The 23,142-nt window shown below is 44.0% G+C and overlaps 1 protein-coding gene and 1 long non-coding RNA gene across 5 annotated transcripts in view; one reads left to right on the top strand and one right to left on the bottom strand.

Moving 5' to 3' along the window:
- Positions 1-23,142, top strand: part of CEP85 (centrosomal protein 85) — a 32,401-nt gene that overhangs the window by 7,519 nt on the left and 1,740 nt on the right. The window contains exons 3-13 of one of the 4 annotated variants that reach the window (XM_082469137.1): positions 2,063-2,215; positions 8,308-8,999; positions 9,825-9,958; positions 10,368-10,485; positions 11,557-11,742; positions 15,790-15,942; positions 16,164-16,318; positions 17,457-17,571; positions 18,506-18,556; positions 21,278-21,385; positions 22,539-22,764. In XM_082469137.1, coding sequence (XP_082325263.1) covers positions 2,063-2,215; positions 8,308-8,999; positions 9,825-9,958; positions 10,368-10,485; positions 11,557-11,742; positions 15,790-15,942; positions 16,164-16,318; positions 17,457-17,571; positions 18,506-18,556; positions 21,278-21,385; positions 22,539-22,764 — 2,091 coding nt within the window. Of the gene's footprint in view, positions 1-2,062; positions 2,216-7,749; positions 7,995-8,307; positions 9,000-9,824; positions 9,959-10,367; positions 10,486-11,556; positions 11,743-15,789; positions 15,943-16,163; positions 16,319-17,456; positions 17,572-18,505; positions 18,557-21,277; positions 21,386-22,538; positions 22,765-23,142 lie in introns of those variants that run through there. The other 3 variants (XM_082469140.1, XM_082469138.1, XM_082469139.1) reach the window with 3 other exon arrangements.
- LOC309664171 lies at positions 20,119-21,271 on the bottom strand. The gene is made up of 2 exons (XR_014265657.1): positions 20,492-21,271; positions 20,119-20,451 (listed from the first exon to the last, which is right to left on the bottom strand). It is a non-coding gene; the product is annotated as an uncharacterized lncRNA (long non-coding RNA).

Genomic DNA, 23,142 nt, shown 5'->3' with positions numbered 1-23,142 from the left:
AATATCACTTTTAGAATTGATGTATGGAGTGGGTGAACAGAAAAGTGGTAGTGGTGAAGAAGATCAGTAGTAGTAACAGGGAGTGGTTTCCAGTAGGAGGCCAGGAACATGGTAATAGAGACCCTCAATTGATTTTCACATTTCAAAAGACCTGATAAATTGTACACTGACTAGAGAGAGAATGCCATATAGACTCACCAGGAGGTCAAATTTCTTTGCTTCTGGCCAGAATTATGTTAATTTAGTATAGTAACACTGGCTAATCTTATGCTGATCAGATGCTCTGATTTTTGGCTGTGTTTTCTATTAAAGATTGTTACAGGGACTTCCCTGGCAGTCCACCGGTTAAGACTCTGGGCTTCCAATGCAGGGGATGCGGGTTCGATCCCTGGTGGGGAAACTGTGATCCCGTATGTCATGCGGCACAGCCAAAAAATTTAAAAAAAAAGAAAGAAATTGTTACAGATTACTGTGTGTATATAGATTCTTTCAAATCAGGCAGTCCACTGAGACCCAAAGAATAAAAGGAGTTCTTGGGGAAAGTGAGGTTGTCTTCAGTAGAAAGCAGAAGTAAGGGTAGCAAAAAAGAGCAAATGTAGAAGAAAGTAGGTTCAAAAGATGGGAGAAGCACTAAATGCAAGTATCATTTGCTTCCCACTAAATCATAGAGTCTGTAGAACCGTATTTTCTGATTTCAGCTCAAACTCTGACGCTTTAAATGGGTAAGTAGCTACCATTACCTGTTTGTTTGTTTACATGGATCATCAGATAAAGTTTAGAAAAATTACAGTGGTTTTTAAAAAATAATTTGAATTTAACTCTTTGCTAGTATATTAGTAAATCAAGTATTTATTGAACACTTCGTATCTACCAGCCCTCAAACAACAAGCTGATAAAGTCAAATAAATCTCATCAGTCTTGTTTCATCTTACCTGCTCAGAAACTTTAGTAGTTTCTTTGCCTTGCCCCCGCCCCACAAACTCTTCAGATTAACTTATAAGACTCACCTTGATCTGGATTTATCCTAACCACAAGGGTACCCTGATGCAGTCAAGCAGTGGTTTTCAGCAGGGGACTGGATTGCCTGTTACCCTGCAGAGCATTTGGAAACATATGGGATGTTTTCAGGTTTTATAGTGATGGTGGGATGGAGTGAGAGCTGCTGCTGGCATTTAGTGGATAGGGAGGGACTAAGAATGCTTAACCATCCTGTAATATGTAGACTATACATTAAAGAATTGTCAGGCCCAGAATGCCAAAAGCACCTGTTGAGAAACCCTGTAGGAAAGAAATGTGGGTATTGGAATCAGAACAACCTGGGTTCAAATCTCAGCTCTATCCTCTGCAAAATAGGGGTTATAATACTTTTCAGTGAGTAGGTAGATGAGATCATGTTTGTAAAGTGCTGTGTCTTCTAGATTGCAAAGAATGGAGCTGCTATTAACTATTACTGTCCCAGTACCCCTGGGTTCTTGGTAGTTTTTATTTCTGTCTTTGAACATTCTCACCTCTTATGCTATTTCCATTTAAAATTAACTGGGCTTCCCTGGTGGCGCAGTAGTTAAGAATCTGCCTGCCAGTGCAGGGGACACGGGTTCGAGCCTTGGTCCGGGAAGATCCCACATGCCGCAGAGCAATTAAGGCCGTGCGCCACAACTACTGAGCCTGCGCTCTAGAGGCCGCAAGCCACAACTACTGAGCCCGCTTGCTACAACCACGGAAGCCCGTGCACCTAGAGCCCATGCTCTGCAACAAGAGAAGCCACTGCAATGAGAAGCCCACGCACTGCAGTGAAGAGTAGCCCCCGCTCACCGCAACTAGAGAAAAGCCCATGCGCAGCAACGAAGACCTAATGCAGCCATAAATAAATAAATAAATAGATATATTTTTTAAAAAAAACCTCCCTAAAATTAACTAATTCAGAGTAGCTGAAATAGGCACAGGAGAAAGAAAGGGGTGGGGTGCCACTATTCTCTGATAGGTTTAAGTGATTTTTAAAAAAAGTTTTGTGGGGTTACATGAGCAGGTTCACACTAAAGGTGGGAAATGCCACTTGTTTCAGGTTCCAATGTGATTCAGAGGGGCGGTTCCCTGGGGACTGAATGGCAGACCCCAGTTATCTCGGAGGCCTTTCGGAGCCGCTTCAGCCGCTGTTCAAGTATAGCCGACAGTGGGGACACAGCCATAGGCACATCATGCTCAGACATTGCGGAGGGTAAGTTTGGATTAATGATTTGCTTACCAAAATGTGTTGTCATTTTCAAATTGTATTCCACGTATATTGTCATTTCCAGAGTATTCATAAGTCAGTCCATTCAGTCAAGGAGTCTTCTTGATTCTTCTTATCCTGTGCTCCTCACAGCTGGTCCCTTCCTCTCAACTTCTACTGTTTGTCCTGTCTGAAACAACTTTCTAATAGGTTTCTTGGATCAGGTCTTTCCCTCTCCTGCCAGATTAATCTTTCTAAAAGCCTGATTTCATAGTTTCCCTTTCCTGCAAATCCTCAGTTGTTTCTATTACTTCGAGGATAAAGGTCAGAGTCCCCAATTCTGTGATATGGCCCTATCCCATTCAAACATATTTCTTACTGTCACCAGGTATGTTGTCTAACTATGCTACGAGCAGAACCTTTTTTTTTGTTTTGTTACCTGAGCTCTTTCCTTCTTTAATCTGGGCCCCTTTGTGCTGTTCTCATCTCCTCTTGCCCCTCCCAGCTATGCTTATCTTATTTTTCATGATTTAATGACGTGTCTGAAAAAACTTTTCCAATTTCTTCCTCCCATTACTGATCTTCCTTTTTGCAATTTTATATCTTTATTTTTTTCTGCCACTTGTTTTTGCACTTAAGTATTAACTGTCAGGCTGTCCTTTACAAGAGTATTTTGTTTTTTCATTTAGATGGTGGGTTCCTAGGAGGGCAGAAAACCTAATGATAATAATTAATTACTGTTTATCAAATACTTTATGATGCATACTGTGCTAAATTTTTTCTATATTTTTTCATTAATACCTTTAAGAACTCTATGAAATACTTTATTTCCAATCTACAAATGAGAGAGCTGAATTTCAAAATGATTAAATGAGTTGATTAAAGTCACAAAACTAATTACCTTGGTACTTGGTGCATCTGATAAGATGTCACACCCACTAGGATGACTATAATCAAAAAGATAATAACAATCGTTTGTGAGAATGTAGAGAAACTGGAACCTTTGTACATTGCTGGTGAGAATGTAAAATGTTGTAGCTGCTTTGGAAAGCAGTTTGGCAGTTCCTTAAAAGGTTAAACATGGAATTGCCTTATGACTCAGCAAATCTAGGTATATATACGCAAGAGAATTGATGAAAGCATACATCCACACAAAAACTTGTACACAAATGTTCATAGCAGCGTTATTCTTCATAGCCCCAAATTGGAAACAACCCCATGTCTATCAGTTGACAAACAGATGAGTAAAATGTAGTATATCCATATGATAGAATATTATTCAGCCATAAAGAGAAATGAAGTACCAATACCCCCCACAAACTGGATGAACTTTAAAAACATCTATGCTAAGTAAAAAAGCCAGGCACGAAAGACCACATATTGTGTGAAATATCCATAATAGGCCAATCTGTAGGGAGACAGAAAGTAGATTTAGTGGTTGCCTAAGGCTAGGGAAGTTAGAGTAAATGCAGCATGACCGATAAAGGGTAAAAAGATTTCTTTTGGGGGTGATGAAAATGTTCTAAAATTGATTGTAGTGATGGGTACATAATTCTGTGAATGTACTAAAAACCATTGAATTGTATGTTTCAAGTGGGTAAAAATTGTACAGTATGTGAACGATATCTCAGTAAAGCATTTAAAAGAAAAATGTTTGGAAAAAATAAAAGAAGAATGAAAAGGAGAAAACCAAACACATCCACTACATCTACTACTACTACTGACTCCTGGACACCTGGCATTTAATTTAATTTTATTTTTTGGCCACACCACGTGACATGCGGGACCTTAGTTCCCCGACCAGGGATGGAACCCACGCCCCCTGCCGTGGAAGTGGGGAGTCTTAACCGCTGGACCACCAGGGAAGTCCCTGGGATTTAATTTTAATAGTTTGACAGCTGTGTGTACATGGGCCCAGTGTCAATAAATATTGAATTAATGGAATCATAGATTTTAAGGTAGACAGAACTTTAAAAATCACTTAATCCAGTTTTTTTGCAGGTGAGTAGCAAAAATTCCCTGAGGGGTTAAGTAACTTGCCTGATGTCACACAACTAGTTATCAGATTCAGATCTCCCACCTGTAGTGTTCTTTCCATCACTTGTGTAATCAAAAGTGTTACTGTCAGTGTAGTTGTGACTTGTTAAGGTTTTGTCTGCATGTGCAGTCATGGGACCTTTTTCATTCTGAGTAAATAATAGGACTTATAAAAATCAAACAATGGTCTAGATTTTTTCCCCCCGTTGAATTGACTGGCTATATCTCATTCAGTCAAATTGTTACACAGATTGTGTGTGACTCTGTGTGCTTTTTATTCCTTTGGGGAAATATATATATTAATTGCATAGTACATTCTTTTTTTTTTAATAAATTTATTTATTTTCATTTTTGTCTGTGTTGTGTCTTCATTGCTGTGCAGGGGCTTTCTCTAGAGAGAGGGGGCTACTCTTCACTGCGGTGTGTGGGCTTCTCATTGCAGTGGCTTCTCTTGTTGTGGAGCACGGGCTCTAGGCGCACGGGCTTCAGTAGTTGTGGCACGCTGGCTCAGTAGTTGTGGCTCGTGGGCTCTAGAGCACAGGCTCAGTAGTTGTGGCGCATGGGCTTAGTTGCTCTGCGGCATGTGGGATCTTCCCGGACCAGGGCTCGAACCTGTGTCCCCTCCATTAGCAGGCGGATTCTTAACCACTGCGCCACCAGGGAAGCCCATCTTTTTTTTTTGGCCGTGTGACACGGCTTGCAGGATCTTAGTTCCCCAACCAGGGATTGAACCCGGACCCCTGGCAGTGAAAGCGCCCGGTCCTAACCACTGGACCGCCAGGGAATTCCTGGTAGTGTGTTCTTTTTAAATTGTAGTAGCCTTGACGTAGTGGCCAAAGCTATCGGTCTAGAAGTTTCTCTTAAAAGAATCTAAGGTGTCTTTTCTGCCATGTTTGATATATACCGTGATCTTTATCTTAATCTTATTTCTTGCTCACTTTGTTCATGACTGTAGCTTGGTTTATTTGGAGTGCAGTTGACAAGAACACTTACGACTGGTATAAAATATAGTTCATTGGGGTTTTTTTTCTTTTTAGAAAAATTTTTTTTATATTGGAATATAGTTGATTTACAGTGCTGTGTTAGTTTCAGGTGTACAGCAAAGTGATTCAGTTATACATATATCTATCCTTTTTCAAATTCTTTCCCATTTAGGTTATTACAGAATATTGAGTAGAGTTCCCTCTGCTATATAGTAGGTTCTTAATGATTATCTATTTTATATATAGTAGTGTATATATGTTAATGCCAAACTCCTAATTTATCCCTCCCCCATCACACCTTTCCCCTTTGGTAACCATAAGTTTGTTTTCTAAGTCTGTGAGTCTTGTTTTCTGTTTCGTAAATAAGTTCACTTGTGACATTTTTTTAGATTCCACATATAAGTGATATCACGTGATATTTGTCTTTCTCTGTTTGACTTACTTCGCTTAGTATTATAATCTCTAGGTCCATCCATGTTGCCACAAATGGCATTATTGCATTCTTTTTTATGGGTGAGTAATATTCCATTGTGTATATGTACCACATCTTCTTTATCCATTCATTTGTCAATGGACATTTAGGCTTTTTTTTTTTCTGGCTGCACTGTGCAGCTTGTGGGATCTTAGTTCCCTGACCAGGGATTGAACCCAGGCCACGGTAGTGAAAGCGCAAAGTCCTAGCCACTGGACCACCAGGGAATTCCCCATTTAGGCTTTTGATTCTGCCCTTCTCTAAGGTGTTTTACCTTGAAGATTCTCAAGGGACAGGATAGAGGTGGGTACTGGAGAGCTCAGAAGGCTTTCAGTTTTTTGATAAAGACTGAAATTGTCACTGGCTTAATTCAGACTACCATACTTCATAAACCAGTAAGTGATGTAGGCAGAAGTGATCAAAATTTAGCAATAGCTAAGTCTACCCCTTACCAAGAAAGGGGGGTTGCTAGAAAGAACAAATTGCTTTTGGGGGGGATGGGGGTTGAGGGGCAGGGAGTGTGTTTGAGGAAAGGAGAGATTTAGAAATATATCCTTGAAGTGGCAAAAACCCAGTGATTTGGGGAATTGTAAACTTCTCATAAAAATCACATATCCCATACACTAAATTTGGAAAGCCTTTGAAAATTGTAGAAGATAGTGGCCCTTTTGAAAATGTGTTGCTATTTCGTTTCAGAATGCTCTAAAACACAAACCAGACTTAAAGTGTGATGTAACTTGACATTTTATAGCACTTTCTGAGGATTACACAGTTGCCTTAATATAAATAGATAAACCCAATAGATAAGTGACAAATGCTGACAAAGACCTCACTTCATCATCTGTAGGTGGACCACACTCACCAGAAAATTAGAAAAACCATATTCTCTTGGGCAGTTGGTACCTTTCTTCTTGCCTTTGGTTTTGCCATTACTGCTTTAGGCATTATGGGCTCAAAACTGAATTTGGTGAGTCTTGAGAGAGAGTGGTGCTGTGGATGGAGAATGGAAGGAGGTGTTGCTGAGTTCAGCATAGTAGCAGCCCTCATAACTACAGTCTTACTGTCCTCTGTTCCATAATTATATTTGGGAGTGGGGACCCTTGGTGAGAGTGGATATTATGGTGCCATTATGGAAGATTTCAAGTAGAGAGCTTACTAGTCTTAGAAGTCTTCATCACCACCAGTCTACCTTAACCCTGTTGACTAGTTCTGTATTTAAGTTTTGGGACATCAAAAACTGTGTCCTTTGACTCTGAAATGCCCTTTCTTGGTCCTGAGAAGCTGATGCATGTCATCAAAAATTACTGGTTGTTTTGCTTCTTGTTTGTTTTTAGTATGGCATTTTATATATCCCACGATCATCTGAGTAGAGGAAATTAGACCCTGTGCATATATTATAAGGGATAATTTGGCTTGCCTGTGTTTTTAAAGAGCTGCTTACAAACCCATATGAGAAGATGATAGCTGATCTATACTCATATAATTCTGGAAAAGGTTAGTATCTGTCCTCATTAGCTGAGCGTGTTCTGTGTTGGTTGATGGAAAATGAAAAGAAACAAATCGGAGGTCTACTCTTCTCTGTGGTAGACATACTTAGTTTGGAAAAGAATACTAGACATAGTTGAAAAAGGAAGACGTTTATATTCCTTGTCCCCCTCACTCAGTTTTCTGCCTGCTGAAGGTAACAGGTGTGTTTCCTTTTATTCCTGTATTGTTCTTCACTTGCAGCCCACTGTCCCGCGTTAATTCTGTGACCTCGTAGTCCTCTTCAGGGTAGCACTTGAAAGTTGGAAATATGTAGAAATATGAACCTTCTACAGCAGGGCCAGTCAGCGAGTTGTCTCCCAAGACTAGGCAGGAGCTAAAGGAAACATAAATCCAGTCTGAAGGAAAGTGAAAAATCACAGTTGTATACAAACAAGGGGGTAAATAAAAGGCAAAATATAAAATAGAGGATTTCACTGTTTACCACTTGAGAGTGCTCACTGTGCTAGAATGAAACCTGAGAGTTACTAAGAATAACTTCACATATCCTGGCAGTCAGGTCTGGTGTGTGGGAGAGAGAACAGAATCCTGATTCAGATGCTGTGCTCCCTGCCCTAGATACAAAGCAGCACTATCCAGTTCGCCTTATTTTTCGGATAGTTTAGATTCATTGCTCACCTTCACAGGGGAGCTTTTGGAGATCACAGAGGATTCTGGCAGCCCTTGGAAAAGACATTTTTATTAGATTGGATTATAGCTTAGAGTTGCCCAGCCCTTAGAAGAGTAGGATCTAATCCATTTCCCTTAAGTAAGTGATTTTTTTTTTAAGTTCAGTTTTCAGCTTTGTTGACTGGCAGGATTTTTTATTCAAATACAAAGGACAGAGTATAAGTTAAAAGTGAAGCCAGTGTTGCCTTTTGTTGGTTTGCCTTGTGAATGGCATTTGAGATCCTAGAACACACATCTCCTGTTTAGGCTGCTGTGTTTTTTGCCTGATACTTGTGATGACAGTACGCTTTCTGCCTGGTCTTAGGACGGGCAGAGAATGTCTGGCATAGCAGCCAAAGTCAAGAAAGCTTGCTGCCTCAATTTTGACTTATGGAAGACTGTTCTCTCCGCAGATTTTTGCAGCTCAAGTAGCAGTCCTTCTTTCCAGCCCATCAAAAGCCACGTAACCATTCCAACAGCCCATGTGATGCCTTCTACTTTGGGGACCTATCCTGCCAAGGCAGATTCTCCTGCCGGACCCTCTTCTTCCAAACTTCCTTTGTCAGGGTTGACTGAAAGTGTGGGGATGACAAGAAATGGAGACCTCGGTGCGATGAAACGTTCTCCCGGCCTGTCTAGAGATTTCATGTATCTTTGTGGTGCTGCTGGAGAGAATGGAGTTGAGCAGTCCTGGTTTCCAGCAGTGGGCCATGAAAGAGAAGAAGAGGCGAGGAAGTTTGATATTCCCAATATGGAGTCTACCCTCAATCAGTCGGCAATGATGGAGACACTTTATTCAGATCCCCACTACCGAGTCTTCTTCCACAACCCAAGAACCGACACAAACAAGGAGTTATACAAAGTGTTGCCTGAGACCAAGAAGGCACCAGGCAGTGGGGCGGTATGTGAGCGGAATGGACCACACCCTAGTGGCAGCGGGGTTCTTCCTTTGGGACTCCAGCCTGCCCCTGGGCTCTCCAAGCCTCTACCTTCTCAGGTGTGGCAACTGAATCCTGACCCTTGGCATCCCCGCGAGCGATCTTGTGAGCTCAGCACTTGTCAGCAGCAGCTGGATTTGATCCGTTTACAGATGGAGCAAATGCAGGTAGAGACCCTTCTTTCTTTGGATTTTGCAGTTTCTGTGCTGATCTTAGAACTGTATAGGTTTTGTCCTATAAGTTTTGACTCCAAAGAAAGCATTTGTAAAAAGGAGGAAAGATGTTTGTAGATAGGAAATGAAGTCTTGTGAATGTCATCAAATCTGTTGGTGGTCTAATTGAACACCAGATAGTTTCTCCAAAGCAAAGGGTTATAAAGGGAAACCCAGAGTCAGGACACCAACACTGACTGTGTGTGTATGTATTTATGTACCAGTCACTAGGCTAGGTACTTTAACATACAGAATCTTACTTAATCCTTATAGCACTCTGATGAGGTAAATGTAGAAATTTACCAGGTTCTTAGAATAAGTAATCTGTCCAGGGTCACAGAGCTGGTGAGTGGCAGAGTTCTAGGGTTCAAAAACTATCTTTGGATCCCAGGTTCTTTCCACTATAACACATTTGGGTTAAAAAAAAAAAAAAAAGTCCTTGTGCTGCTTAAGAATGGGAAGAAAGGAAGCAGGACACATTCTCCTTTCCTGGTTGGTGAGGACATCTTAGCTCCTGGTTAGCTTCCGTTGCCAGATAATGAAAGACAACTGACCTTTTCTTAGAAACTGGAGCCTTTCTGAGCAGGGAGTGTCCAGTTGGCAGAAGTCTCCCTAGCAGGTTCTTTCCAGTCATACATCAGAGCTAAAATTATTTCATAAACAGTGGGCCTTCTCAGACTGAGCCAAAGTAAGCCTTGACTGCAGACCCAGCTGTAGCTCAGGTGTTTTCAGGTGCCTATAGGTCAAGATTAAGCCGCTCTGGGCCTGCTTGTCTTTCAGCTTCAGAATGGAGCCATCTGCCACCATCCTGCTGCTTTTTCTCCTTCATTGCCCACATTAGACCCAGCACAGTGGATCAGCATCTTGAACAGTAATGAAAACCTTCTGAAGGAAAAGGAGCTCCTTATTGACAAGTAAGGGGGCAAGGGGTGTCATAGGGCTAGCCTCTGCTGTCCCAGCCCCCCCTAAGGAGGTCTTCCCAAGGGCAGCACATCCTCCTCTGTTTAGGACCCTGCCTTGCCTCATGGTAGAGCTAGGTCAGTAAGCAGCCTAGTCCAGTATGTGAGTAATGTGATAGGCCAGTTGCATATCTCTGCAGGGGCTGTGGGGAGTGCCTAAAGGAGGCAGCTGGCTCTTCGCAGCTGATGTTTCATTTCCTCTGTCAGTTTTCTCATTTGCTCTTCCTCCTCCAGGAAACAGCACTGACCAGAATCCAAGGTCCTTGCTTACAAAGTGTGGTTTGTACCTAAGGAAAGTGGGGGCTCATATTGCAAGTGGATTTGTGTCAGGACCCTGGACCTCATTCTATTCTGGCTTTTGCAGGCAGAGGAAACATATCGCTCAGCTGGAGCAGAAAGTGCGAGAGAGCGAACTACAAGTCCACGGTGCTCTTTTGGGCCGCCCTGCGCCCTTTGGGGATGTCTGCTTGCTGAGGCTGCAGGTAAGCCTTGGCAGCCAGGATGGCATTCTGCTTGTCATAACTCAATATCTTCCCTGTGCTTGGCACTGTTAGGCGTCCAGGAGATAGAAAATGGACCAAGTGATATAAGGTGTCCCTGCCCTCAAAAAGTAAACATCTTAATTATAAAGTATCTTCTGTTCTGCCCTTGTGGGGGCAGAAAAGGCTTGAGGGTAGATCAAGTGGAAGTCCAGGTGCCTTGGTATCAGGACATACTTGGGAGAAAAGGAAGGCAGAGCAAGGTACGTAGTAAGACCCTAGAACTGAGTGATGCTTTGAGAAGTCTTAATATACCAGCCCTGGCCAAATGGAGGAGGAAGCAGAGGTAATACAGGATTTAGAGCCGTTCCCACTTTTATTCTTCCATGTCTAGGAGCGACTGAAGGAAACCACACTCTCACTTAGGTCAGTAGCTCTAAAAGAAGTTGGCCAAGCTTCTTCTGTAATTGGGGCTTTTGAGTGATGTCTGTTAGACATATTATAGTACTGCACTGGCTTTGCCACCTAGTGGGCCTGTTAAGGTAGTGTTCCATCTTGTAGAATCAGAATGTTAGTGTAAGAAGGGCCGTTAGATAAAATCTAGTTCGGTCCTCTAATTTACTGATGAGAAAATTGAGGCCCAAGGAGGAAGAAATTGCCTGAAGTCATGTAGAGAATGAGTGGAGGAGAACCAGGCCTTGAGCCCAGGTCTTCTGATACAGTGTCCTGTATTCCTTTGTTATACTACAACTCATCAAGTATTGCTTTAAGCCAGTGGTTCTGAAATATGAGTATGCATCTGAATCACCTGGAGGGCTTGTTAAAACACAGATTGAGACCCATCCCCCGAGTTTCTGATTCAGTGGGCCTGGGAGTTGGGCTTAAGAATTTGCATTTCTAACAAATTCCCAGGTGATGCTGAAGCTGTTAGTCCTAGGACCACACTTTAAGAAGCACTGCTTAAAGAAATTCTTAGAGAAAAGTGATATTTGACCACAAAGTATACTAGGTATAAGTAATGTGTATGGGACTGTCAGGGTAAGGAACAGTTATATATTGAGAATCTTTCTGCAGGAATTGCAGCGAGAGAACACTTTCTTACGTGCACAGTTTGCACAGAAGACAGACGCCTTGAGCAAAGAAAAGATGGAGCTTGAAAAGAAACTCTCTGCTTCAGAAGTTGAAGTCCAGCTCATCAGAGAGTCACTCAAAGTGGCACTGCAGAAGCATTCAGAGGAGGGGAAGAAACAGGAAGAAAGGGTGAGCTAAGGAACTGATAGCTTTCTAATTCACAAAGGAGTTGGCAGTCAGCCCTCTCCTGCCAGACCCTAAGCTGTTTCTGACCCCTATTCTTGGAACCTGGAGGAGCCAATTAGGTGAAACCCCCTACATTGACTTCTTATGCAGGATTGGTGTGTTAGAAATGGAACTCCTCCTTTCTGCTTCATCTGCACAAAACTACCACAGACAGGGAAAGCCGTATAATCCCTCACTGTCCCAGGTTGTGATGGGCTACCAGCTGGCCTGGGTGGAAAATCAGCCTGGGCAGTCATACGAGATTGTACTGTGGCAAGATGTACCTGTGGTACATCATTCAGCCTGTTTTCTCCTCACTCTACCTAAAAAGTAGGTGAAGAATCCCATATATGCAGCTATTTTGGGAGTTTTAACATTTTTTCCAGTGCTCTTAGAATTGCCTTAGGGTGAGATTGGTTATCATAGAAGGAGCTAAATCTTTTGGTTCTGTTCACAGGTTGCACTAATGCAGACATTCTTGGGGGACTAGTTTAATAATGTTTAGTTCTGGACCACTTGCATTGAAGTCAGCTAAAGCAGTGTTTCTTAAACTTTAATGTGCTTAAGAATCATTTGGAGATCATGATAAAAATACAGATACAGATTCAGTAGTTGTGGGAGGGAAGGGGGCCCTGAGATCCTGCATTTCTAATAAGCTCTCAGGTGATGTTGGTGCCATTGGTACAGCATAGACTTAGAGGCTTGTTAAAAAAGAAACTTTTAATCAAAATAATACATGTATCTAAGTTAAATAACCAACATGTCATCAAATATCAACATATTTATAGTAAAAATTAGTGGTTCTGTGCCCAGCCCCACTCCACAGAATTATCTGTCCTCACCTCTTTTCTTTCTTCTGATATATACCTCTATATTTCTGAATAGTATTCTTTTATTGCATTTTTTGCTGTTTCTGTTTCATGAATGCAATATCTTTTCTCTGATGATATTGATTATACCTTTTGAGATATCTTCATCTGCTCATAGTGTTGTTTCTTGTTTCCTTCAGGTCTTTTTATTTTGTTTTGGTGTCTTTCATGTTAGAGGCTTGGTGATCCTTGAATGAAAGAGTGCTCATATTTAAGAATGTAGTATTTTAGGGACTTCTGTGGCGGTCCAGTGCTTAATACTCCACGCTTCCACTACAGGGGGCACAGGTTCGATCCCTGGTTGGGGAACTAAGATCTCACATGCCGTGCGCTGCAGCCAGAAAAAAACAAACAAACAACAAAAACGTATCAGTAGTATTTCAAAGCTGCGTGGAAGCTCTGGGTTCATGGTAGTTGCCTGGTGGGCTTCCCTGTGGGATGATCAGACTTAGTCTGCCCTTTTCACTTGGGAACCCTCAAATATCAGTATCTGAATGTCTCATCTCACTATCTCTAGGAAAGAATCTTCAGCCTGCTGCCTGGTGGGGAGACTGGGGACAGGAATGATTTTGGCCTTTGGGTTCTCAACACTGAGAAGGAGATTAGGTTTAAAGTCCCACAGTTCTATACATAGATTTTTACTTATACTTATTTTCAACACAGTGCTTCACACTCTCTCTCTGCCGTGACTGATATCCCTGAGCTTGACTCTCAGTTGCTTTCTCCAGAGAATAAATCTTCAGTCTCCTTTTGGGGAAACCTAGGGTGAGAATGGTATCCGGCTAACCTGAATATAGACTTCTAGTGAATCCCCCTATTTTTCAGGTCTATGGCTGATACATACCTCCCTCAGGTATCTGGTGCTTCAAGTACAGGGGTTCTTGCGGGTTGTGAAGGGCACATTGTTTTCCAAGTTGTCTGTAACTCCTACTGCAGATTATAACTCCTCTGCTCCAAGTCATTTATCCCCCCATTCACTTTTTTTTTTTTTTAAGATTTTTTTTTTTTGATGTGGACCATTTTAAAATTCTGTATTGAATTTGTTACAGTGTTGCTTCTGTTTTTTATGTTTTGGTTTTTTGGCCACGAGGCATGTGGGATCGTAGCGCCCCGACCAGACCAGGGATCGAACTAGCACCCCCTGCATTGGAAGGTGAAGTCTTTTTAACCACTGGACTGCCAGGGAAGTCTCCCCCATTCACTTTTTAAAAATTTATTTATTTATGGCTGTGTTGGGTCTTCGTTTCTGTGCGAGGGCTTTCTCCAGTTGCGGCAAGTGGGGGCCACTCTTCATCGCAGCGCGCGGGCCTCTCACTATCGTGGCCTCTCTTGTTGCGGAGCACAGGCTCCAGACGCGCAGGCTCAGTAATTGTGGCTCATGGGCCTAGTTGCTCCGCGGCATGTGAGATCTTCCCAGACCAGGGCTCGAACCTGTGTCCCCTGCATTGGCAGGCAGATTCTTAACCACTGCGCCACCAGGGAATCCCCATTCAACAAATCTTAATTGATTGCCTGCTCAGTGCCAAGCATTGTGCTGTGTGTTGGGGATATGATAATAAGCAAAATGGACACAGCCCCTCCTCTCAAGGAGTTTAGAGTCTCATTAGCCTTTCCAGATGATTGCTTAGCTTTATATCATATGTGGTGCTTAGGGAAGAATGCATTATCTGTCTCACCAGAACAGACCAGACTGGCTGTATGTTTACTGTATGTACAGTTATGTTTACTTTTGCAATTCAGTGCTGATGCAGACCACTTAAGAGTTAGAATCAGATTCCACAGGTTTAAGGGCATGGTCCCCCAAAAGACTATGCTTATTTGTTACTTCCGATGCCAGCTGCAAGTTTTGGGTTCCCTAGACTGCCTATATACTTCTGACCAACTGGCTATAAATCCAGGGGTTCCCATGACCCCTTCAGGTTCAGTAATTCACCAGAACAACTCAGAACTCAGGATTACTTAGGATTACAGTTTTATTATAAAAATACAAATCAGGACAAGCTAAATAAAGAGACAAATAGGTTGAGGTCTGGAAAAGTCCTCAAAGCAGGGCTTCCGTACCTTTTCCCCCTTGGAATCAGAGCCTGTCATCCTCCTAGCACATCCATGTGTTCACCAACCAGGAAGCTCCACTGAGCTTCGGTGTCCAGAATTTTTAATTGGGGTTTTATTATGTAGGCATGATAGAACTCAATCTCCTGTCTTTGTCCCCTCTTCACAGGGAGTTGGGCTCAACTCCATTGGTCTTTATAGTGACCAGTCTGCATTCTGGGTCATCTCATTAGCATAAATGCATTTATGGTGGGCTCTGGTCCACTAAGAAAAACAAAGATACTCCTGTTCTATTATTTGGGATATTCTAAGAGTTTAGAAGTTACCTCCCAGAAAGCTGGACAAAGACCAGACAAATTTTTTTTTGGCTGTACTGTGCAGCATGCGGAATTTCCTCAACCAGGGATCCAGGGATTGAACCCCAAGCCCCCTGCAGTGGAAGTGCGGAGTCTTAACCACTGGCCTACCAAGGAAGTCCCAAATTCCTTATTATACAGTAGAGCTACAAATTTTTTTTTTTTTAATATTCATTTGGTTGCACCAGGTCTTATTTATTTATTTATTTTTATATTTATTTTTGGCTGTGTTGGGTCTTCGTCTCTGCGCGAGGGCTTTCTCCAGTTGTGGCAAGCGGGGGCCACTCATCATCGCGGTGCGCGGGCCTCTTCACTATCGCGGCCTTTCTCGTTGCGGAGCACAGGCTCCAGACGCGCAGGCTCAGTAGCTGTGGCTCACGGGCCCAGTTGCTCCGCAGCATGCGGGATCCTCCCAGACCAGGGCTCGAACCCGTGTCCCCTGCGCTAGCAGGCAGACTCCCAACCACTGTGCCACCAGGGAAGCCCTAGAGCTACCAATTTTTGAAAACTGCCAAAGGAGCCCCCCTTCCTTGCCCTTGATTAGAAAGTTCTTGTGTGTTACCTCTGCATTTTATGCCCTAATCTCAAATGGCAAAATTTTATCAGCTTCCTGCATTCATTGTAGTGGAAAACATTTATAGCCCTAAGGGCAAAGACATCACTTCAAAAAAAGTTGGTGTTCAGGGTTGTAGAGGAGTCAGTGGAGACAGATTCTTGACATTTCTTCCCAATAGGTCAAGGGTCGTGATAAACATATCAATAATTTGAAAAAGAAATGTCAGAAGGAATCAGAGCAGAACCGGGAGAAGCAGCAGCGTATTGAGACCTTGGAACGCTACCTGGCTGACCTGCCCACCTTGGAAGACCATCAGAAGCAGAGCCAGCAGGTAGCAGCAATGTCTGGGCATACCTGGGGCAAGAAGGGAGTGGCCAAGCAGGGGGGCTTTCTCAGCCTCTGCTGCATGCAGTTACCTTGTGGCTTCCTGAAAGGAAAATCCCAAAGGAGTCATGTCCACACTCATATCACAACTGAACTGCAAATTTTTTGAGATACCCAGACAGAGTCTTCCTTGGCCTGTTGACCTAAGCATGGAATCCTGTCTTTCAGCTTAAGGATTCTGAGTTGAAGAGCACAGAGCTGCAGGAGAGAGTGACTGAGCTGGAGAGTTTGCTGGAGGAGACCCAGGCAGCCTGCAGAGAGAAGGAGATTCAACTGGAAAGCCTGAGACAGAGGGAAGCAGAATTCTCCTCCACTAGACATAGGTAAATACCCCTGTGGGGTTGAGGAAAGGAGTGGAGAGCTATGTTCTGGTCCTGGCTACCCCACTCACTACTTGTGTGACTTTGGGCAAATCACTTCACTTCTCCGAGCTTCATTTTCTTTGGATTGTAAGTAATAGGAAAGCTGTTTATGGACAAGGACTATGTCTTTGAGATGGAATGTGGGGGGTATAGTGGTGCAGTGGGGTGGGATTTGTCACTGTATCCTTTGGAAGGCTCCAACTCAGTACCTGGCATAATAATACTAGATAATAATCCTTGAATATGTATGTGTTGAATGAACGGGAGCACTTTATAAACTGGAAAATGAGTATCTCTATATTTGCAAAAGTAGATCCTGGTGCTGAGGACTGGGGGTTATCCACATTTTGAATCTTGCAAGGTAAAGCTTACCAGGAACATCTGTTTCTTCTCCTCAGCCCTAGGGATTGCTCTCGATTGCCACAGCAGGTTCTGAGAACAAAACAAGATGCCATAATGTACTCTCACGGTGTCTTGGGAGCCTCCTCCATGTTAATAGCAGTTTCTGAAAATGTGGTGGCTGTGTTTCAACAGCCTCTTGGACCAAATCCAGCTGCTAATGGGATGGATTGGATTTCTCATCCCATATTCAACCACAGTGACCCTGTTGTTTATTTCAGCAGATGGGCCATGATGAAAGTGATTGTGGGGATCCATGGGAGGAGACCATTGGTTGGAGTCAGAAGCAAGGTTAGGGGACATAGCTGGGTCTGCCCCAGACTGTATGTGCAAAGAAAAAAGATTTTTTTGGTATTTTCTAAAATTTCTGCATTATATACATGTGACTTTTATAATTTAAATACATGTGATGAATGTTTACTTTTAAATATCAAAACAAAGAATAAAAAAACCTTGGGCAGGTAGAGAATTGGTAGCCCATTGTATAGATGCTGACCTCTAGGGAATGGAACTAGCATAGACTGAGCAAGCAGCTTCTGTGTGGCACTCCCTACGTTATACAGACCTAAGACATTATCCCCACCTATGGCTTGGAAGGGCGTAAGTGTCTTGCCCCAAAACATACAGTATGTAGCGGAATCAGGAATCAAAGCCACATCCCTCTAACTTCAGAGTTCTTTAAGAGGCCACTGTTTTTCAGCCTGCAAGATAAGCAGTGTGTGGAGGCGGCCAGTGGAGAAGATACAGCTCAACGGGGAGAAGGTCCCCAAGTGGAAATGGAGTCCTGGCAGAAGGAATGTGATTCCCTTCGAAAGGTGACTGAGGGTGTCCAGGCTGTAACGGGGTAGGCTTAGAGGAAAGAAAAGATTGGGTATTGGTAGGGAACCATGAATTTCTGACCCTGAGCCCCCTAGGATCTGCTGCCTAGAGTTTTTCTCTCTTTTCTGAGAAGTCATCCCTGCGTAATAAATTTGCATTTTAGATATTCATCCTTATGACTGGCAAGCAAAGTTAGGGAAGAACATGCCTCTGAACATCCAAATTTATATGCTCCAAAATGGTGCGCTGAAGCTTGGTGCACTTCATTCATGGCTCAGGCCCTATTCAGAACCTCTTGCATTGGGCAAAGTTCTACTCAGTGAGGGGGGCTCTAATTCAGCAGAAAAGAAGGAGCTCAGGGCCTAGCAGTGAGACTGGTTGAAGGTCAGCAAAAAGGAAGACCCAGAAATGGTTCAGAGAGTACCTGAGGTCTCAAAGGACAGGAAACTAGCCCTGTTTAGGTTCTCTCCTCGAACAGTCAGTGTGACCAAAGCTATAAGTAATGATAACTGTCACAGCCCTGGATAGGGCAAGCTTCATTAAACTGAATTTTCAGTCATGTCCTTTACCAAAGAACCAGAATATACACTGGCTGTTTATGAAGTTGATTCTACTGGCCTACAATCATCAGGGTGAGGGTGTCTCTCTCCACCTGACTTCCCCATGGTGGTCATAGGTCCACACTACATTCCTCTTTGTTTAAACCTCTTTGTGACTAGAGCACAGGAGTGTGAAGCTAGTTAGCCAGGATAGGGAGTCTGGGTTATATTTCTGTAGGTAGAGCTAACTTGTCTTCACTCTGTTCTCACTATTGACTGGCTGTAGCCAGTTGGGCTAAGAGCCAGACCACAGATCCTAGTACAGCCTCTTGCCCTCTGACCTCACTATCAGCATGTGCTTACAGCCTTCCTTGATAACTTTGCCTTTCAGATTGTGGAGAAGCAACAGCAGAAGATTGATCAGTTGCGTTCACAAGTACAGGTGAGCTGGAGTCCTTGAGACATGGTGGGCAGGACTTAATGATGGAATTTCTAGAATTCAACCAACACTATTCTCTGCCATGCAATTTACTCGGTGTTAAGAGCACAGAATGAGACCCAATCAGTGCTTTTAGCCTACATTCTTGTTGGGAAGGGGTTTTAGCACAGTACTGTTAGAGCATCCGTATTACCCTGGGGGAGCATAAAAGAGTCAGTGGAAGTAGGGAGGTCAAGGAAGGGTTTCTGGAGATCATGAGCCGCCTTTTTTTTTTTTTTTTTTTTAAATTAATTAATTTATTTTTGGTTGCATTGGGTCTTCATTGCTGCGCACGGGCTTTCTCCACTTGCGGCGAGCGGGGGCTACTCTTCGTTGCAGTGTGCAGGCTTCTCATTGCGGTGACTTCTCTTGTTGCAGAACACAGGCTCTAGGCACGCGGGCTTCAGTAGTTGCGGCACACGGGCTCAGCAGTTGCAGCACGCGGGCTCAGTAGTAGTGGCCCGTGGGCTCTGGAGCGCAGGCTCAGTAGTTGTGGTGCACGGACTTAGTTGCTCAGCGGCATGTGGGACCTTCCCGGCCCAGGTCTCGAACCCATGTCCCCTGCATTGGCAGGTGGATTCTTAACCACTGCGCCACCAGGGAAGCTCTCATGAGCCTTCTTGATGGAGGAGGAAGAGTTAGCCAGTCAGTGAGGAGGTGCAGGATAGTATGGTATTTCCTGATAGAAGGAACAGCATGGGTAGGAACATGAAGGCATGAAACAGCAGGGTTTGCACATGGAGCTGCAAGCAGTTTGATATTGTTGAAGTAAGGTGGTAAATGGAGAACTGGGCTGTGGGAGGGCTGGAACTGTTCAACTAAGTTAGCTTTTATTCTTTAGGTAGGTGATGGGAATCTACTATAGTATTTAATTGGGGCATGATGTGGTCAGGTTTGCAGCTCAGGCTTGAGTGTGGAAGAATATTGGCACTTGGAGAGCGACAAGGCTGGAGGCCAGTGGACTGTAGCAGAAATCCTAGTGAGAGATGATGAAGGATGATGCATAAGGCAGCATTGCAAGAAGGAGTTGTGAGGGGACAGACTTAAATGAATTTTAGGAGGTAAAATTGAGAGGAATCAGTGACTGATAGAATGTAGGAGGTTGAAGAATAAGGAAAAATCAGACAACTCCTGGTTTCTATTTTGGGCCAGAGTAGGAGTGTCCTTAATTGGGTTCTCCAAGAAATCCTAGGTACAGATTCTCTTTGGACTCTAAAAGAGGTTTTCACACCAAACAGGAGAGATGCACGTCCACTGAGGAAGAACTGAAAGCTGCAGTCCTACCCTTGCCATTATGTGGGTCTATTTAGTTTACATATTTCAAGTCCTGTAAGGAGATAGTCAAGCCTAGTGAGTGTTTACATCCATTTATTATTATTATTATTATTATTATTATTATTATTATTATTAGCTGCACCGCTCGGCTTGCGGGATCTTAGTTCCCCGATCAGGGATTGAACCCAGGCCCTCGGCAGTGAAAGTGAAGAGTCCTAACCACTGGACTGCCGGGGAATTCCCTACATCCATTTAAAATCCCAGGATTTTAGTAGTTTTTAGTGGATCTCAAAGTATGTTTCCTGGAACTCTGAGGTTCCACAGCATTTAAAATAGTGTATTTACCCATGATGAGACTTTGGTGGAATTAGGTGGATTCAAAATGGTCACCTTGGGTGTTTCATAGTGGTGAGACATTCTCCTTGGCTGCTAAATTTTTTATTAATACAAAATGGAAAAGTTCAGAAATATTATTTATACTTTATTCAAGTCAGTTTCAAAACTGGGGGGAAATTGGAATGAACCAGAATGAGAGGCAGAAGATAACAAATATAAATACCTCCCTCTCCTGACCCTGACTACCCCTACACACACACGCACGCACGCACACACACACACACACACACACACACACACACACACACACACACACACGCACACACGCATTATAACTAGATTAGGTGCCTGAGAGAGTGCTCTCTCTACCCCTTCTCATCTCTGTCAAAAGCATTTAATATACAGTATTGTCAAGGGCGTTTGGCTGTGAGCTCCTCAAAGACAGGGGTAGTTTGGTATTCTTTTTAGTATCCCCAGTGCCTGTCAACAGTAAGTGCTCGATAAATAATTGAACTCAATTCAATGGACGTTCCTTGCCCTCAAGAAAGTTATGGTCTAGTGGAGGGAGGAATCATGTGCACAGCCAACAAATGTACTCATGAGCCATGATGGAGGTATGAGTAGCAGGGCAATATTAGGATTAATTGGATCTAATTTGCAGATTAAGGAAGGTTCTGGCAGAGCAGAGGGGCATTCTGGGCAAAGGGGAAGAGGAGTGAGCAACAGTATTGGAACTGGAACCTTTGGGGATGAAGGCCAGTTAGTCGCTCAGTGTGACTGGAGTAGAGGCTGTGCGGAGGGTAGAAAGAGATAAGGTTAGAAAAGTAAGTAAGGGCCAGACTGGCCTAGAATGCCCTGCTGAGGAGCTGGCCTCTATTGCTACATGGTCAGGGGCTAGAGAAGGGTTTTGATGCGAAGTCACAGATCAGGGCTGTTGTAAAATAATCTCTTAGCAGCAGTGTGTGGGCGGGGTGGAGCTTTACTATGTATATAGTCCAGACCAGAGGCGATATGGTCTGAAGTAGACTTGTTACCCCTGCTGTGTTCTCCCACCCTCTTTGCCATGGGATTCAGAGCCTAGAGCAGGAAGTGGCTCAAGAAGAAGGAACAAGCCAGGCCCTGAAAGAGGAGGCCCAAAGGAGGGAGACAGCCCTGCAGCAGCTGCGCACAGCTGTGAAAGAGGTGAGCAGCAACAGCTAGGCCTCTTGGTACTGTCTTTACAAACCTGATTTCTCTGTGTATCCTCGCGATCCCTTCTCCCACAGGAGACCCCCACGTTTGGGAGGTCCCTGCTAAGCTTTTTTGGCAGAGGAGTAAGAAGGGACATTGCATCATCCTTTATATTAAAGGTCCTAAGCCTTTGAGTGGCCATAATTACCCAGGAATGCTTTTTGGATATGGAAAATCACTCTTATTTTGTATTCCCACAGCCACAGGTTTGTGGGGTTAGGGATGAAGGGTTCAAGAAGATTGAAGGTTTGGTGATCCTCATGGAGTAAACAGAGCTGTCGGCAGGGGGCGGCCAAGGTCACTGCCCAAGTGCTGAGGAAGGAGTCTCCCAGAACTAGGATTGTCACATGGCCCAGTGTGGGTGGAGGGCGGGGACTGGAGGAGAAACTCTATTCAGTGTCTTTAAAACAGAATAGAGGTAGGAAGGAAAGGAGTGTGCATTAAGCTGTTCTGGGAAAGGGAGGGAAAGAGGCACAGATAGACGTGAATAGCTGGTCTCTGTAGTGAAGCCTGACTCCACTGAGGTGAAGGATTGAAAAGGCAGGACACATTTCAGCACGATGTCCTCCAGGTCCCCAGCTTCTTCAGCCCCGCCTCATCCCTACCCACCCAGTGGCCACTAGCTGTCATGTTGTCTTTCTTACCTGCTTTATTCCTCTGACACACTCTGATCCGGCTGGCTGGTGGCCACTTTTGTCAGGGTGGCAGGGAGAGATTGAAACCAGTGTCTCCTCAGATTTCACAGTTCACGTTAAGCCTTCTCTGATAGCCTGGCTAACAGAGTTGGCTGAGGGACTGGCTTCAGATAGAGTTCCGAGGGGCGGGAGTATCTTCTCTGGTTCCTGAACAGAAACCTGGAGGCTGCTGACTCAGTCTGCTGGGGTGCAGTTTCCTCTCCAATGCTGCAGCCCTGTGAGCCCAACCTACCTGCAGGAGAAACTAGACCTGATATTGAGGGGGAAGAGGGGAGTGCAGGGAGGGGGGACATCGCCTTTGACTCATAGCTTCCCCTCCACACACATATATACATATATCCACACTCATGCGCGGATACTCTGCTTTTCCCTGGGCCTGGGTTAATGCGCTTGCCTCTCTATCTGCTCAGCTTTCAGTACAGAACCAGGACCTCATTGAGAAGAATCTGACGCTCCAAGAACACCTGCGCCAGGCCCAGTCAGGGTCCCCGTCTTCATCAGACACGGCCCAGCTGGCATTTGAGCTGCATCAGGAGTTGGCCAGTTGCCTTCAAGATCTGCAGGCTGTCTGTAGCATTGTGACCCAGAGGGCCCAGGGTCATGACCCCAATCTCTCCCTGCTTCTGGGCATTCACTGTGAGTCCTCAGGCCAGTCTGGGACCCAGGAGAGAGTGGCTTTCATTCTCCTCTCACCCCTATCCACCTTTCCCATCATTACTGGTAATGTGTGAACTGGGCTCCATAGACCTGGTCACCACCCTCTGGGAGTTTATGTGTTTTGCAAAGTAGACGTTCAGTAAATCTGTTTTGGAAACAGGCATCTTTATGGGGTACCTGGGTGAAGGACAAACAAAAACGTGGCCCTTAGGCAGCAAGATTTCAGCCCATTATCCCTAGGTGCTTTTTGAAAAGTGCCATGTTCCAAGACCACAGGCCTTATGGTACTGCATATCCGTACTGCGCTTTTCACAGGAAAGTGTCTCCTGAGTGACTTACTAATAATCTCTCGAAATG

The sequence above is a fragment of the Balaenoptera physalus genome (genome assembly GCF_965194825.1).
Source record: "Balaenoptera physalus genome assembly, chromosome: 1".
Lineage (NCBI taxonomy): Eukaryota > Metazoa > Chordata > Mammalia > Artiodactyla > Balaenopteridae > Balaenoptera > Balaenoptera physalus.
The sequence above is the reverse complement of the archived record's forward strand: the minus strand, read 5'-3'. Positions and strand labels throughout refer to the sequence as shown.